This window comes from Notothenia rossii (assembly GCF_949606895.1).
Source record: "Notothenia rossii genome assembly, chromosome: 3".
Lineage (NCBI taxonomy): Eukaryota > Metazoa > Chordata > Actinopteri > Perciformes > Nototheniidae > Notothenia > Notothenia rossii.
Genome location: NC_136901.1, coordinates 41,447,756 through 41,462,524, shown reverse-complemented (window position 1 = coordinate 41,462,524; position 14,769 = coordinate 41,447,756). Strand labels below are relative to the sequence as shown.

Below are 14,769 nucleotides of genomic sequence, written 5' to 3'. Positions count from 1 at the left end.
GAACACTTTCCAGCTTCCAATCACCCCCAAATCCGCCCTCAGTCAACTCTTGAATCGGACTTGCAGTGATTTGAAGTTGAACTCCTCTTCTGTAATCAGTAACTCCTTTTAGTTTCCGTCCACACGTGAAGGAGCTGCTCCTCTCTCCATGTCTGAGTCACACCTCCTTCTCATTGGTTTTGACTTCCCAGCAGTCTCCCCCCTCTCTCTCTCTCTCTCTCTCTCCCCTCTCTCTCTCTCTCTCTCTCTCTCTCTCTCTCTCTCTCGCTCTCGCTCTCTCTCTCTGGTTGTGTGATAACCAAACACAATGCCTTAGCTTTGGACATTCCTCCTCCTCCCCTTCCTCCTCCTCCTCCTCTTCCTCACTCCTCCCCTTCGGCTCTGGATAACAGGAAGCTCCCCCTGTGGATATGTATGTGCATGTGCAAGAAGATATTTAACTATAATAATGTATATGTAAAGTACCAAAAGTTACTTATTTTGCAGAATCTGCCGTTTCTGGTACAACTTCTTAAAAAAAAAAAGGAAAAGCATCAAAATAAAATGTAAAGTACCAAACATTTCATTATACAGAATTCAACAATAAATAATAATTCTAAGAAATGATATTGTTACGGGACATACACAAAAATATTAATACTGTACAGTTATAAATATCATAAAAATAATCAACAATTTCAAGAAAAAAAAAAAGATAAAAAACGTTATTACATGAAAGTATAAGAACTAATCAATCCATAATCAACAAATCATTAACTGTCATATCTAAATGGAGTTTCATTAGTGAAGTCATGTGAAGTAAATAATGGCAGATCTAAAGAAAGATCACATTTAGAGATACATGGTGACATCTCGTGAGTTTGTGTGCATGTGCAAGAACATATTTAACTATGATAAAGCATAACAAGTATATTTTAACAAAATAAAAATACTGCTGCTAGGAATATCATTTAATAAAAATAAATTCAAGGAAAAGCAAAACAAACATGAAGGTAAAGAAAAGGATAATCATGAAGACAGAGAGCTGAACTATGTATATTTCTATTTTTGTTTTGATTTATTTATTTGTATTGCTTGTAAATTGCACTGTTGAGGAATCTGGGATCTAAGTTTCTCTTACATTACGTAATTACACCGTAGTTCTGTATATAATATGTAAATACAACTTTGAATCTTGAACTGTCAAATCTAAATGGAGGTTCATTCATCAAAAACGTAGAGATAAATGGTGACATCTAGTGAGCTTTTTGAAGTACTACAACTACAATAGCTTTTAATAACTGTGTAATTTATACCTGGCTGCTAAACCCTTGTTACTGTTACAAGGTATGTATCTTGTATTTTGTAGATTGTGTAACTTGCTAATGTTAAATACCGCCAAACTATGTGCAATATGTGCTTTATGTGGAATACTTTATATACATATGGCATCTTTAATAACTGTAATATATACCGGGCTGCTAAATCCTAAGAACTGCTAACAGATTTGATTTGTAGATTTAATTTATTTTTGTATCTGTATTTTTGAAAATTATGTAACTTTTTAGTTTTTTTAGCATATTGTTTATTACTTAGTACTTTTGTAACATATTGTTCTGTTGTTTGTTTATTATATTATAACGTATTATAAAACGGACAAGTCAAATCAAGCAATCTGATTGGTTCTTAGCCGTGATATACTGAGCGTATACCACGGGTAGAATTGTAAGTTACTTTTCACAACAAGTCAGGATCCCTCCGCGTATGAGAAAAAAAGTATACCGTTGGGCTGAAAAGCAAACATGCCTTCTCGTCGGGCCGAACCACGCCCCTTAGCTGTGATATAATGAGTATATACCACGGCCTGTCGTGAGCTATTGCTTAAATATACCTTCGTTCATCAGAAGCGAACCTCCTCTCTATCCCCCCACAAACCAAGCTCCGAACCTGGGGGGACAGAGCCTTCTCCATCGCTACCCCCCCCCCCCTCTGGAATTCCCTTCCGCAACACATCAAAGACTACACCGACCCCCCACTTTCAAAACACTGACCAAAACACGCCTCTTCAGACTGGCTTTTAATTTGTGAATTATGCTGTGTTGCTGTTTTAATATTTTTTTATTTCTATTTTTTATTCTATTTTATCATGTTTTATCAAACCACTGTAAAGCGTCTTTGATCAAATGGAAAAGCGCTTTGAAATAAAATGTACTATTATTATTAGTACTTTTTTTAACGCATGTAAGATATGCAACACTAAGCTGTCTGTGGCTCTTTCCTGCTGTAAAGCTGCACATTTCCCCTTTATGGGACTAATAAAGGTATTCTGATTTTAGTTTAATACCAAATCGTAGATATTGAATCAGATGCAGTCTTTAATGTGCTTTATTTGCATGATAGTCCAACAACAGAATAATGTTTTACCGGCAGGCTCGTATCTTCTTTTTAAATTTGAATACAGAAGTCATTGCTGGGATTTAAATTCTTTCAAATGTTTATTTTAAATGACGCATACAATCAGGGTCAGATTTGCATTCATGTATTACGACACTGGACACAGGTGTTGAATGTAAACTCAGACAATAAATAGATATATTTTTAAAACGTTCGATTTTTAAGTAGACTGATTTATTATTGGCTAATCTATCAGTAAAGTTGATGCAGTACTTGTCGAAATGAATGAATGAATGATGTTGTTAATGTTTCAGTCATTAGAGGTTAGTGTCACTGCAGCAGGTGTATGAGACGAGAACAATTTACCTAGAGAAATGAACCGTATGAAAAGGCTTTAAAGTCAGGAAAAGTTTGTCAATATGCAAACACACACACTTACAGAAACACACACACACACACTTTTCTGATCAGACATCGGCTTTGAGGCGTCTCAGTAGCACGAAGGTCAGAAACACTAACAAGGTGGGTGTCTTTTAAGAATATAATTACATGTTTAAGTTGTTAATGTTATAATACTTTTGTTATGACCTCATCTGGCAATTACTTCTTAACTAATTGATCTGTGTTTAATTTAGTTAAAGAAGTGCCTAGTCCTCCCATAGTCCAGGATGACATCTTTAGATGTGTAGCCCTCCTCAATTTCTCTAATCATCCATACTTTGTCTTGGCGGAGACATCAACACCGAGAGACCCTGCAGTTATTCAAAATGTGATGGGAATATGAGATGTTGGTCCGTTTTCATATGTCATCATGCCAGCTACTAACAGAGGATAGATGTGTCTGTAAAACAATCTTATAGGCTCAGTTTAGCTTTGAAGGATTCCAAATAAAAATATTGTTTTACATTGAGGCTAGCAATTAACCAGAAGGACGTAAGAGAGAAAAGGAGCGAGGCTTAGAGTGAATAGCAGAGGGAGGAAGTAGTGGAGCACTCAAACTTCATTACAGTACTTGTGTACATTTTTCTGGTATCAGTACTTTACTCCAATACTTATTTTCCTGACGACTTTTTACTTTTACTTCTTACATGTTGAACACAAACACCTGTACTTTCTACTTCTTACATTTTTAACCCAAATACCTGTACTTTCTACTTCTTACATTTTTAACCCAAATACCTTTACTTTCTACTTCTTACATTTTGAACACACATACCTGTACTTTCTCCTTCTCACATGTTGAACACAAATACCTGAACTTTCTACTTCTTACATGTTGAGCACAAATACCTGTACTTTCTACTTCTTACATGTTGAACACAAATACCTGTACTTTCTACTTCTCTCATTTTCCAAACAGGCTGGTTCCTTTAGTCTGAATGTGTGTTTGGTGGCGTGATCATTATTATTTAGAGTCATTGCGTGCCTATTGATTTGAACACGATCCGTGTATCCATCATTTCCTGGTCTTCTCTAAAGAAGAGGGACCAATGGAAACGTTGTCATGTTGCCGTTGTTCAGCATGGAAACATTCCTTAGCTAACAATGACATTATTGTTCTATTAATATAAAGGGAGGTCAGGTACTCTTTAAAACAGCTGCTAGTCATGGGTACTTTTCACTGAAGTACATTTCAAAGACTCTTACTTTGACTTGAGTAAAGAAGTTTAGTCAGTACTTCTACTTTTACCAGAGTACTTTTAAACATGAGTATATGTACTTCTACTTCAGTAAAGGATGTTGTCATCTCTCTTGAATAATCCTGAACAACTGTGTGAATGTATAAATTGGGCGTGAGATCATATTGGGAAAACATATTTTTTATCTTCTCTTTTTCAGGTCGTCCGACATGTCAGCCAACAACTCTTCCTCCTTCGATCATCCCCATCAATCTCCTCAATTTCTCTTTTTCAACTGCCATGAAGTCAAAATTGGAAACATTATCTTTGGCGTTTTCACCGTCTGCAGCACCCTCATCATCGTCCCTCTCTCCGTCACTGTCCTCTTCCTCGGGCACCAACGATGGCGTCGACATCGCTCAGTTAAACAAAACCACTCTGACATCATCACCTACAACATGGCCGTCATGGAGGTCTTCATGGTGTTCGGATCCATCTTCTACTGCCTCAGCCTCCTTCTCAACTCAGAAGCCACGAGGCTGGTTTCAACCATGTTTACTACATCACCAGTTGCGGGCAGATGTCCTTACACATCCTAATTTGTGTTGAGCGCTACCTGGCCGTAGTTCATCCCATTAAATACCGGAGTTTGAGGCAAAGCCGCGGCAACACAATCAGAAACGTCAGCGTTGGGAGTGTGTGGCTGATTGCCTGTGCGGAAATTAGCTTAAACGTGAAGGAAAAATTGGTTGTTATTGCCATTCTGTACACTGTGCAACTGGTGCTAACCTTGATTAGCATTTCTTTCTGTAACTCCTCCGTTCTCAGGGTTTTAAAGCGTCCAGGACCGGGGGTTGGAGGCATAGCCAGGGTGGATCGATCAAAAAGGCGTGCGTTCTCCACCATCACGGCCATTTTGGGGGCGTTATTGTTGAGGCTTGGGGGGAGTTTGCTGCCAACGATGTTCCACGCTTTATCGCTGACGAGCCAGAGTGTCCGGTGCGTGGTGATTGAGGCGAGTGCCTGGTTGGGTTTGCCTTGTAGTTTGGTGTTGCCACTGCTGTTTCTGCAAAGGGCGGGAAAACTAATGTGTTGCAGGAAAACTGAGTCAGGATAAGGGTCTGCGTAGATTAGTGCAGCGAGGACGTATCACAAGGGGAGACTCGGAAAAAAAGTACAACAAGAGTGTATTTTAGGGGATATTAAGATTATTTTCGAGATATTTAGTTACAGACTTAAAGTAAATGCGTCTAAATCCTAACGTGGATAACTTATTCTTTCGAAAAAAGCTCAGAGAAAAAGCCCAAACACAACACAATTAAAGCTAAATGTGCTATGTAGCATTTATAATATGATATGTTTTCTATACTATGACTATGAACGTGCATTTCAGGGACTAATAAAGAACATTTTCTTGCAACTTTGGCTAAATTCAGGCAAAGGAGAGACAACTCCTAGCCTACTTTGTCTGAAAAAGCAATCAAAAAAGATGATATATTATAAAAGTGGATACAAAATAAACTATAAAACATGAATTTGTGTCTGCAGGAGAAACATAAAGCCAGCAGAATGAAAGACAAATAAATTAAAATGCATTTTTAAAGAACATTTTGGAGATATCGACCTTCTAACTTTGAATACATTTGGCTAAATTATTGCTTAAAAGAAAGACACATCCCTACATGCTCTATATGGAAAAGCTCCAAGAAATAGCTCACAATTAAATAAGTGAACACAAACTAAACACAGAACATGATAAAAGTTTACAACAAATAATCTTGGTGGTTAAAAGCATGGAAGATATTTTCCTCATATTAACACCATTTTATGAATTCTGAAGAAAAAGGTTAACATTTTTTCTATAAAGGAACTACAGCACGGTCACATGAGTTCATGTCACCACCGCTAAGCTAAAGGTGGCTAATGTTGGGCTATAAAGGAACTACAGCACGGTCACATGACTTCATGTCACCACCGCTAAGCTAAAGGCGGCTAATGTTGGGCTATAAAGGAACTACAGCACGGTCACATGACTTCACGTCACCACCGCTAAGCTAAAGGCGGCTAATGTTGGGCTATAAAGGAACTACAGCACGGTCACATGACTTCACGTCACCACCGCTAAGCTAAAGGTGGCTAATGTTGGGCTATAAAGGAACTACAGCACGGTCACATGACTTCACGTCACCACCGCTAAGCTAAAGGCGGCTAATGTTCAGCGTGATGAAGTTTCAGAGTCTCATTTAGACAACCACCACTTCATTAACGTATTTTATGTTGTAGAACAAAGCGTTAAATCTCTTAGCTTGTGTTAACCACATACTTTCTTCAAGCATCTAAACAAAACTGCCTCGAATTGAAAACAAGCTAACAGGAATTACTAAAATGCCGACTCATCAAGGGATTTTTGGACTGACATGTGCACCGCTCTACAAATAACAGAATATAATCACTATTGTCAGGAGTCTCAGGACAAAACAATTCAATATAGAGGTGTTAGTGTGTTTTGCAGAGGTGTTCAGGTATGAAAAGAGGTTTATAATAAAACTATAAAAATGTATTTATTCGTGTCCGTCTTTAAAAAGAGGTCAGAGCAGCAGTTGTTAGTAAAGAAAATGCACTATAAAATCAGGACTTCTTAACATGTTACTCTAAAGTTTAACAAAGCATTATTTTCTCATTGTCATATGAATACATGCGTGTCCTATTTTAAATGTATGATTATGGACCATTAAGTAGTTACGGTGGGATTAGTATTGGGGTTTTTGCTGAGTGTAAAGGGTTTTGTAGGTTGTAAATTATTCTGTAGGCCTATAATACATGAACTCTCATATTTTAGCAGTTGTTAGTAAAGAAAATTCCAGAAGTTCCAGTCTGGTTTCCGCTCAGGCCACAGCACAGAAACTGCCCTGTTCAGGGTCACCAACGACCTGCTAATGTCGGCTGATGCTGGCTCTCCCTCTCGCCTCATCCTCCTCGATCTCACTGCAGCTTTCGACACCGTTGATCACGGCATCCTCCTTCATCGTTTGCACTCCACCATCGGACTGTCTGACTCTCCCCTTGACTGGTTCAGATCATACCTCACCGGGAGAACAGAGTACGTCTCCTTGGGCAAGGCAGAGTCGGGTACCCACAACGTCACCTGTGGTGTCCCTCAAGGATCAGTTCTCGGCCCCACCCTTTTCACACTCCACATGCTCCCCCTTGGCTCTATCATCAGCCGACATGGAGCATCATTCCATTGTTACGCTGATGACACCCAACTGCACCTTAGGATCAACCCTACCTCCTCTGCAGCCCTGCCTTCACCCACACTCACTTCCTGCCTGGAGGAGATACAGGCGTGGATGAAGCAGAACTTCCAGAAACTCAACAGCTCCAAGACCGAAGCCATTATAGTTGGCACCCCACACCAGGCTCGGTCATCCACCATCACCGCCATCACCTTCTCCGGCCAGGACATTAACCTCTCCTCAATAGTCACCAACCTGGGTGTGAAAATGGACGCTCATCTAACCTTTGAGGCTCACATTAAACAGCTGTGCAAGAACTCCTTTTACCACCTCAGGGACACCGCCAAACTCCGCCCCACACTCACTCTGTCTTCTGACGCCGAATAGCTGGTCCATGCCTTTGTCTCCTCCAGGCTGGACTACTGCAATGCACTCCTCATCGGGATCCCTAACAAAAGCATCCAGAAGCTCCAATACATTCAGAACAGCGCTGCTAGGATCCTGATGAGGGTGCGCAAATACGATCATATCACCCCAATCCTTAAAGCACTACACTGGCTCCCCATGGAACTGAGGATCGAATTCAAGGTCTCCGTCCTCACCCAACAGTCTGTCCATGGAACTGCCCCGCCCTACCTCAAGGAACTCCTTACCCCCCATACCTCCTTGCGGACCACCCGCTCCAGCAACTCCAACCTCCTCAAACCCCCCAGGACTAAGCTCCGTACTATGGGAGACCGGGCCTTCTGCTCGGCTGCCCCCAGTCTGTGGAACGCTCTCCCCGACCACATGAGAGCACCACAGACCGTGGAGGCTTTTAAAAAAGCCCTTGAAACCCATATTTTCAGTAGAGCCTTTGCCTAGACCTTTTTACCACACTTTTATTTTATTTTATTTTTATTTCTATTGATTTTTTGTTTTTGTATTGCTTTTAATTAATTTGACCGTGCTGTGTAATGTTTATTTATACTGTTCATGCTCACTGCTTGTAGCACTTCAGGATTTGAAATCAAATATGAAGTGCTTTATAAATGAAACCCATTAGAAAATGCACTAAAAGTATCGGGACTTTCTCATTGTCATATGAATATATGTGTGTGTACTACTCTTCTGCCGAGGGTCCTGCCCACCCTACGCCCTGTGCCGTTGAAAGCCCCGCCGACTACTCTTCTACTGGGATCCTGCCGGCTCCATGTCCTGTCCCGTTGGGGGTCCCGTCGACGACTCTTCTGCCGGGGGTCCTGCCAATCCTATGTCCTGTGCCGTTGGAGACCCCGCCGACACCTGCTCCGCCGAGTTTCCTGCCAACACTGTGTCCTGTCCTGTTTCGGGTCCCATCGACACCAGCCCTTGCTCAGTCGTGGGTCCCACTGACACCAGTCCAGGTTCCGCCCAGGGTCTCATCTACGTCTGACCCGCCAGGGGTTCCACCAGCTCCTGCCCGTCTCTGAGCCCGGCCTCCTGAGTTCCCCAGCGGCCTTCGCCCTCAAGCCTGGCCTCCTGAGTTCCCCAGCCGAGAACTCCATCATGGGCTCTGCCTTGCCCCCGGGCCGCCCGCCCGAGAACTCCATCATGGGCTCTGCCTTGCCCCCGGGCCGTCCGCCCGAGAACTCCATCATGGGCTCTGCCTTGCCCCCGGGCCGTTCGCCCGAGACACCCATCATGGACTGTGCCTTGCCTCTGGGTTGTCGTCCCGGACCCCTTCCACCCACCCTTTTGGATTTGGGATTTTTTTGGGACGTCTGGAATCCGTCCCTTGAGGGGGGGGTTCTGTCACGATTCTTGTGTTATGTCACGTTTTTAGTTTTGTATGTCTGGTAATGGGTGTTTTGCTGTTCTCCTTGTCATGTTTTCCTCCTTGTATATTGTCTGGTCTTTCTCCCTGTGTTTTTCTCTCTGTCGTTAGTTTCCCTGGTGTGTTTAATTTCCTGATTGTTTTCACCTGTTTCCCTTCTGTGTCTCCTGTGCTCATCATCACCAGCCCCGCCCCTGATTGTTTTCACCTGTTTCTTGTTGTCATGTGTTTTAAATTCCCCTGTCTCCCAGTGTTCAGTGTCAGTTTGTCTTGTCTTTTGAATTGGTCAGGTCTATGCTCTTTTGTGCTCAAGAAAAGTTTTGTTCCTCACCACGTGAGCGATTATCCTTTTGTTCTCAAATGTGTCGTCTCAATCTGAGATTAGAGACCATTTTTTGTTCATTGTGTTTTTTTTGGAAGAAATGAAGTATCTTACCGATACTTTACCTCTGTCTCCCGGGTCGTGCAATTGGGTCCTACATCGTAAGTGTCTGAGTTTCTAACAAAAGATCAGAAATTACGTGGGGATGTGTCAATAACGGAATCAGTAGCTTAGCATTTTAAGTTCCCGCGTATCCTTAAAAAACAGTCTTACCTGAAAAAAGCCATCAATTGGAATAAAAATGTATAAACAGTCAATTATCCGAAAGTCTCAAAAAAGCTAAGACATGGGATTTTATGTATTGTAATCTTTTCTGACCAATTCATCACTTATTAAAGATGTGACCTCCACAGAGTCAGTAGCTTAGCTCTTTCCAATGAAGTGTTCCCGCTGATCTGTAAAAACTTTTGAAAAGCATTATATTTAACATCTTAAAATAAGGCCTTCATTTGGGAAAGAAAAGTAATTTGAAATTCAGTTTGAAGCACATCTTAATCCATGTTACATGTTTATAGTTCTTTCCCCTTTAATGCACATTGGTCTCTTGAAGCATTTATTTGCTTCTAATCTGTTTCTTCACATTTATATTGTTTCATATATTTTATATATTTGTTGCATTGTCAGAGGACACTAAGCTATAGCTACTGTGAATATGATAGTCAAATCATTTCATTCCTCTTGCTAACTTGCTAGCGATGACATTTGAAAGTGTGTATTCAATGAAAATGTGCTATTTAACAAAGATTTTGAGGCATAAAAACAGTTAAGCTATAGTATAAGTGTATCAAAGTGAAATTGCATTGAGTTATTACAAGTTGGGTCTGAAATGCAACTCCAAATGGCTTTAAAATGTATTTTCTGTATCTTTTTATATGGTTATAGCTCTTATGCAAATCATGGTGATATGTTTCTGTATATTTAGGAAAAAGGAGTTATTTATAATATATAATGATAGTGTTTGTTAATGTTATAAAGGAGAACTGCTGGTGTAGAGTTGTGTGCTTTCATTAAATGACATATTTAAAGATTTCGTGTCTCTGCTGTTGTTTGCATCTATGATCTATGTTTTGGCCGTCATGCACAGACAGGACATTTGCCTACTGAGATCTACAGTATAAAGTTTCAGGGCTTAAATATGATACCTGTTCTGGCTTTCTGAGATGCAAAAGTATCCCATATTCATGCAAACACGATTAAAAAAAAAAACCGCACTGCACGCAAATATTAATATTTATAGAGGAGAACCCAGAAGGCTGTCATTCAGTTTGGAGAAACGAGCAACAGAAGAAGAAACGCTTCAGAAAAAGTGAGTTACTTTATTACTTTTTATACTATTATGATTAGGGCCGGGACTCGATTAAAAAAAGAATTCTAATTAATTAGAGGCTTTGCAATTAATTAATCGAAATTAATCGCATTTTTAATCACATATAAATATTTGACCTGAAAACAGTGAGAAGCACATGGATTTTAGTATACCATTGAATAATGAATGAATACATAAGCTTAAGCAACAAAACATTGTTTATTTTTTCAAGGTGGTACTTAACCAAAACCAACAGAAAAGTGCAATTTTTGCCATAAAGTGTAGCAATAGCATATTGAGGAATATAGTACATTTCAGAGATTCAGGTAGCCTATAGGTAGGTAGACCTTCTGTAAACTATAACACTTTGTTTTTGAAGTAAAACACAATACTTTCAAGTACATTCAGAACATTGGAAACCCTGACTATTAGAAAACATCTCTCTGTTGCTTCAGAGGCCATAACAGACTTTGTTGATTTACCAACAGTTGATTTAAAAAATCTAATACATTTCAGTCCAATTCTCCAAATAACCTTGGCCAAAACAAAAACAGTTCAACATAAAGTGCCAGTTGCACCAACAACGTAATAAATAGTTCAACATAAAGTGTACTGTACCATTTAAAATAAAATAAAAAAGTGCCAGTGATTCGCCTCAATCCCTCCTATTCTTCCAATATCCTGATGAAAAATAAAATCTCTCTGTTGCATAGGCCACTGTTTGATCAACGCGAATTGGGTGTGGGTCCTTGTACTCCGAGTCGGGCTAACGTACACGCTAGCTTCCACGCTAGCTGCTATATGTTTTGCATTGAGGTGATACTTGAGGCTTGATGTGCTGCGGTGATATGCAAATTCCTTTTTGCATAATTTGCAAACAACCGTGCTCTTATTGACGCTTCCATTCGTCCGTTTTTTAAAACAAAATGTCCCATCCACGGGGCCAACCAAAGCGGTCTCATCAGCTTCTTCGTTCATGTTTGACTATTGTTCACTGTGGTTTGTTGTTGTTTGAAGTCATGAACGTTAGTTGGTGCTCCAGTATAATCGGTACCCCTGAAACTCATCCAGTGAGAAACGTTCCGCGGTGCAAAAATAAGTGCGATTAAAATGCGTTAATTTTTTTAACGCGTTAATTTTTGTGTAATTAATTAATCTTAATTAACGCGTTAAAGTCCCGGCCCTACTTATGATGGAAAACTACTACTTTTAAGTTCAAATGCCCTTTCTACTTTTAAATGAGTTAAATATGTTTCTTAATGCTCTTCATGTCTTTCATTTTTGTAAAGTACTTTGAATTGCCTTGTGCTGAAAGGTGCTATATAAATAAACTTGCCTTGCCAATAAAAGATCAAAACAATATCTTCTTTCCTAAAAATGCATGTGGACTATTTCAAGTGTTACCTAACAACAAACAAACACACATGTAATTTAATGCATTCAGAGTGTTTTTTCTGCATTTCTAATCTACATGTTGAACTTTTTCCCTCTGTCCTCTTTTACAGAAACAGCCATGTCCTCCAACTCCTCGAATGCCTCCTCTTCCTCTGAGTATATCTGCTTCAGCTGCAGACCCAGCTTCATCATCTTCACTTCCTACTCCGTCGCCAACATCCTGGTCCTTCTTCCTCTCTGCTCCTACATCTTCTACCTGGGAATGCAAAGATATCGAGGACGAGACTCAACGATCAGAGGTGGGAAGTAACTAAATACATTTACTCAAGTGTGTTGCTATTTTGTACAAGCTCTCCACTACAGTTCAGAGGTACATGGTGTACTTCTACTCCACTGCAGTTCAGAGGTACATGGGTACTTTTCCTCCCCTACATGTATTTAATACCTTTAGTTACTTTACAGATGTGGATGAATGATGTGAAATCTAATCAAGTGTTAAATCAGACTTTAGTTCCACCTGGAGTAAATCCACAAGCTACCCTGCAGTATACAAAGTCATTCAAACTAGCTGCACCTTTACCAGCTTTGAGAACACTTTAATGATCAATCATTATAAAACATATCATATTATTCTGAAATGGACCAATCTGCACAATGACTACTTTTACTGTCGCTACTTTCACTATATTTTGATGATAATACTTTTCTACTTTTACTTGAGGAACATTTTGAATGCAGGACTTTTACCGTAACAGAGTATTCCTACACTCTGGTACTTCTACTTTTACTCAAGTAAAAGATCTGAGTACTTCTCTCTCCTCTCTCCACGACAGGAAGTCACTGCGATGTCTTCACGTATCACATGGCTGTGATGGAGATGGTTGGAGTTATCGGCTCCATCTTTAATTGCCTCGGCGCCATCTTGGCAAAACCCCTTTCCGTGAAAATTGGTCTTTACCTCTGCGGTGCCTCCACTAACGGACAAATCCCATTTCACATCCTCACCTGTGTGGAGCGCCACCTGGCTGTGGTTCATCCAATCACCTACCTGCGTTTGAGGAATAGGGGCGGGATCATGATCAGGAACGTGAGCATTGCGTTCGTTTGGCTGCTCTTCTTCACCTGGTTTCCTATCTCCACTTTCATTCGCAGCAATGCGCCATATATCTGCGTCACCACCTTCTCGATGGTTGTCGTGACGTTCTGCAGTCTCTCCGTTCTCCGCGCTCTGATTCGTCCAGGGCCCGGAGAGGCGGGCGGGGACAAAGGGAGGGTGGACCAATCCAAGAAGAGGGCGTTCTACACCATCATGGCTATCATGTTGACTCTTTGTTTCAGATTTGGCGGACAGGTGCTTCTTCTTTCCATGTTAGTCTCCATGGATTTTGGTGTTTGTATGCATTGTGCGTTGCTTTTCTTCGGAGTTTGGCTGTGTTTGCCCAGCAGTCTGGTTTTACCGCTGCTGTTTCTGCACAGGGCGGGAAAACTAACGTGCGGCAAGAAAACTGATTCAGGGTCAGAGCAGAGCAGAGGTTAGACGCACAGCAGTCAGGTTTCAACTCGTCTAAAAGCTTGCAAGTGTGTTGATTTAGTCTCTGAGCGAAATATATGGGAACTACCAGAAGGAAAAAAAGTTAGAAATAAGCAAAAATAATTAAAGACTGATATATATCATTAGGCTGAGCAGGTTTTAACCGTTGTCCACGTTTTTTTGTGGGTTTTTTCTAAATAGCTGTCACATATGAGACATTTGTTTTTATTCTAATTTAAAAAAGTGACAACATCTTGTTTAAAATATTGAATTTACACTTAATTTCACCAGAAAAATTCAAAATAAGCGAAGACTGATATATATATCATTCGGTTTTTCTAGTTAATATTAAATAAGCAAGTTTAAACCTCTCTCTTTGTGGATTTTTTCTAAATAGCTGTCTCTATTTGACACATTTCTTTTTTTCTAATAGAAAAAAGTGACAAAATCTTGTTGAAAATAAATAATTGTATACTACATTTCACCAGTCAGACTGGACTGAAGCCGGTTTATATTGGCTGTTTTTTGTATTAAAATACCAAGTAACACTCACAGAAAGGGTGCAAACTCAAACATGGCTTTAGGAGGAGCAAGCTGCAAAAGAAGAGTAAAATATTACATTGATAATCCCCTAAAATAGCCCAAAAACAGCCTAAATGTGTGTCAGAGTTTTGGGGAAGCCCTCTGCCTTCCCCACCTTCCTAATCATTTGAAATGTGTGCTTTTGATGCAAATAACAACAATAGATTAATATATTCCATCTCTCTTTACTCTATCCATCAGTGATCTCTGTTTACTGTCACACTTTGATTACAGTGTGACTTCATGCAGGATCCATGATAATTAAAATATAGAAGTGTAAACGTTATGAAGGAGAACTGTTGGTGTGAAGTTGTGTGTTTTCATTTAATAAAGAGTGATGTATTTAAAGATGCTGTCTCTTTGTGTTGTTGTCTCTGATGAATGATCTTTGTACTTCCTACAGCTGGTGGAAAAAAAGGAAAATCAGAGCAGGACATTTGCATACTGAGATTTACAGTATAATGTTTCAGGACTTTATCATGATACCTGTATTGGCGATGCAAAAAATCCCATCGTCATGCAAACAGGAAAAAAAAGTCACCTGCACGCA

General features: G+C 40.0%; 2 protein-coding genes across 2 annotated transcripts in view; one reads left to right on the top strand and one right to left on the bottom strand.

The window, feature by feature from the left end:
- LOC307032906 (GRB2-associated-binding protein 1-like) overlaps window positions 1-218 on the bottom strand; it is a 16,850-nt gene extending 16,632 nt beyond the window's left edge. The window contains exon 1 of the mRNA XM_079671184.1: window positions 1-218. This exon is cut by the window's left edge and continues 156 nt beyond it. The gene's annotated coding sequence lies outside the window, so the exon portion shown is untranslated.
- A 9,123-nt stretch (window positions 219-9,341) lies between these two features.
- LOC307034260 (uncharacterized protein) lies at window positions 9,342-14,423 on the top strand. Its single transcript, XM_079673014.1, has 3 exons — window positions 9,342-9,506; window positions 12,217-12,405; window positions 12,940-14,423. The coding sequence occupies exons 1-3, from the start codon at window positions 9,446-9,448 to the stop codon at window positions 13,641-13,643; spliced, it is 954 nt and encodes a 317-aa protein (XP_079529140.1). The 5' UTR covers window positions 9,342-9,445; the 3' UTR covers window positions 13,644-14,423.
- The last annotated feature ends 346 nt before the right edge of the window (window positions 14,424-14,769 follow it).

What these genes read in the sequence shown, in the direction of transcription:
- LOC307034260 (XM_079673014.1), top strand. Translation starts at nt 9,446, where the DNA reads ATGAAGTATCTTACCGATACTTTACCTCTGTCTCCCGGGTCGTGCAAT. An exon ending in GTGCAATTGGGTCCTACATC is followed by an intron (nt 9,507 to 12,216) that starts GTAAGTGTCTGA and finishes CCTCTTTTACAG; the next exon opens with AAACAGCCATGTCCTCCAAC. An exon ending in ACGAGACTCAACGATCAGAG is followed by an intron (nt 12,406 to 12,939) that starts GTGGGAAGTAAC and finishes TCTCCACGACAG; the next exon opens with GAAGTCACTGCGATGTCTTC.